The following is a 2589-nucleotide window of genomic DNA, read 5'->3' as shown; positions in this document are numbered from 1 at the left end:
CTGGCTTGGGGAGTTTGGCTGTGTGCCCAAAGCCTGCGCTCCCCCCTGCCCCCCTCCCGCGCCGCTACCAGGCATCAGGGACTGCTTTGGGCAGAGTCTTGGTGGTGTGTAGATTTCTGGTGGCGGGCGCCAGCCCTGCCCCCTCTGTACTTCTGGTGTGCCTCGTGGTCCCAGCAGGGGGTCAGTGAGCCTGTAGGCCCCCAGCCTGCACCCCAGTGCCCAGCCAGCTCACCTCTCTCCCCTCTGGCAGCATCCGCAGTGTCATGCAGAAGTACCTGGAGGACAGGGGCGAGGTGGTCTTTGAGAAGATCTTCTCCCAGAAGCTAGGTGAGTGTGTGTGTGTGTGTGTGTGTGTGTCCACCATGCCTCCCACTGCCCAGGCCTGGGGACCTCGGACTGACCACCACCACCCCCAGCCCCACCCAGTGTCTGCTTCCCCTGGGGCTCTGACCTCAGGGCTTTGACCTCGCACCTCCCTGCCCCTGGCAGCAGGCCCTGGGAGCCCTGTCCTGGGGGTGGGGCCCAGTGGCCTTCCAGTGAAGTTCCTCCTTCAGGGTTTTGTTTTTGAGAGTCGCAGCTTCCCCTTGGCCGCAGCTGCTCGCTGGCTGTTAGGGCTGACAGGAAGGGGCGGGGCCCTTCCTGTGCCGCCTGCCCGACCCGGAGCTGTGGTCGCCTATGCTGGCCCTGGGCCTCCTCCGGCTGCAGGCGCCCCTGCTGTGGAACTGACCTGCTGCCCCATGTGGGCCCGGCCCACCCAGAGGGGCTTTGATGAAGGGAAGGGTCCAGTCTGGCCTGGCCTGACCAGGGGGTGCCCAGGCGCCTGAGTTGGGAGCACAGCCTGGGCCCCTGGCCTGTGCTGTGTGGTCTTGGGCAAGCTGCTTTCCCTCCCTGAGCCCTAAGATTTCCTCCTCCTGGGACCATGGGAGGGTTGGGTAAGGGATGGGAAAAGCATCTTGTCGTTCCGTCCATCCACATATCACTTCAAGGCCCCGCATGAAAAACCAGGCCCACCTTTCAGACACGGTGGCCACCAGCTGCCCTCCATTAGCCCTGCTTGACCCCCAAGAGGGGGCAGCTTTCAGAGCCATCCCCCCTGGTCACGCTCAGAAGGGGCGGGGCCTCCCAGTGACACACCTCCCTGCTCTCAGGATACCTGCTCTTCCGAGACTTCTGCCTGAACCACCTGGAGGAGGCCAAGCCCCTGGTGGAGTTCTACGAGGAGGTACTGGGCAGGTGGTCCGGGTGGGGGCTCTCACTGCAGGGTGAGGTGGGGATGCCCCCAGGATGGGTGGGCTATTGGGGAGCGTAGCCTCACTGTCGGGCTCAAGACCACAGGAGGGAACCCCGTCCCCTAGATCAAGAAATATGAGAAGCTGGAGACTGAGGAGGAGCGGTTGGTGTGCAGCCGGGAGATCTTTGACGCCTACATCATGAAGGAGCTGCTAGCCTGCTCACATGTGAGTGCCACGCCCACCCCACCCCACCCCGTCCGAGCAGCCCTGCGGCTGGGAGGGGAGAAGACCCTGAGAACTCACAGCCCTTCCCTCTCCCCCAGCCCTTCTCAAAAAGTGCCACCGAGCACGTCCAGGGCCACTTGGCAAAGAAGCAGGTGCCACCAGACCTCTTCCAGGTGAGCGCTGTCCCCTCCTGCTGCCCACCCGCTCGGGGACAGCCCTGGGCAAGGGTCTGGGTCACATGCAGTTCCATCATGCTCGGGCTTTCCCCCCAGCCCTATATTGAAGAGATTTGTCAGAACCTCCGAGGGGACGTGTTCCATAAATTCATCGAGAGGTGAGTGCCGGGCACAGGGAGGGGAGGGCGGTCTGAGAGGAGGTGAAGGTGGAGGGAGGAGGAAGGAGGCCAGCCGGCCTTAGACTCGGCCCGTGGGACCTGGGTCCTAATACAGCCAGGCCCTGGGCACTGATACAGAGACTCCCGGGAGGTCAGGCAGGCTCCTAGTCACCGTCTCCTCCATGTGGCCTGCCCCACTCTCGCCAGCAACAGGCGTCTCACAGGCTGCCCAGTAACCCCCATGGACAGCCTCACACCTCCTGGGCCCTGTGGTAGGTGGGTGCAGAGCCCACTGGTCAGGCAGACTTCAGCTTGAAGTAGGGGTGGCTGACTCAGGGCCAGAGCTGCCCAGCCGTGAAAAGGGCGTCCCAGGGCGTGGGTGCACCCAGAGTGGAGATGCACCAGCAGGGGCGGGGAAGGAAGGCACCTTGAGGGCATGGCAGCAGACTAGGTGGCCTCCTGTGTAGCTTCGCTGACCACAGCAGGAGCCACAGAGGTGGCCAAGCCCAAACTGTAGTCCTGTGGGTGGCCAGGGTGGAGAGCTCCCAGGCTGCTCTCTGAGCAGGGTTGTCTGGACCATTGGTCGCTTTACAGACACAGAGACTTGAGCTGGGGTGTTGCCCCTGCTCCCTTCCGGGGCCCATCCAAGCTAGCTTTCTCTCTCGCAGCGATAAATTCACGCGCTTCTGCCAGTGGAAGAACGTGGAGCTCAACATCCATGTGAGTGGGTGGGGTTCGAGCCAGGGCGCCCCCTGGAGGCAGCCCGGGCAGGTGGGTGTGTGCAGAGGGTGGGCATAT

General features: G+C 63.6%; 1 protein-coding gene across 1 annotated transcript in view; it reads left to right on the top strand.

Moving 5' to 3' along the window:
- The first annotated feature begins 225 nt into the window (after window positions 1–225).
- The window catches only part of GRK2 (G protein-coupled receptor kinase 2), an 8558-nt gene continuing 6194 nt past the window's right edge, over window positions 226–2589 (top strand). Inside the window, exons 1-6 of the mRNA XM_045297153.1 lie at window positions 226–327; window positions 1149–1222; window positions 1356–1457; window positions 1556–1630; window positions 1730–1791; window positions 2460–2566. Coding sequence (XP_045153088.1) covers window positions 264–327; window positions 1149–1222; window positions 1356–1457; window positions 1556–1630; window positions 1730–1791; window positions 2460–2566 — 484 coding nt within the window. The 5' untranslated portion in view covers window positions 226–263. The remainder of the gene's footprint in view (window positions 328–1148; window positions 1223–1355; window positions 1458–1555; window positions 1631–1729; window positions 1792–2459; window positions 2567–2589) is intronic.

Source organism: Echinops telfairi, unplaced genomic scaffold (assembly GCF_000313985.2).
Source record: "Echinops telfairi isolate 266 unplaced genomic scaffold, ASM31398v2 ScPeMD7_7417;HRSCAF=8455, whole genome shotgun sequence".
Taxonomy (NCBI): Eukaryota; Metazoa; Chordata; class Mammalia; order Afrosoricida; family Tenrecidae; genus Echinops; species Echinops telfairi.
Note: the sequence above shows the minus strand (reverse complement) of the source record. Positions and strands in the feature narration are given on the sequence as shown.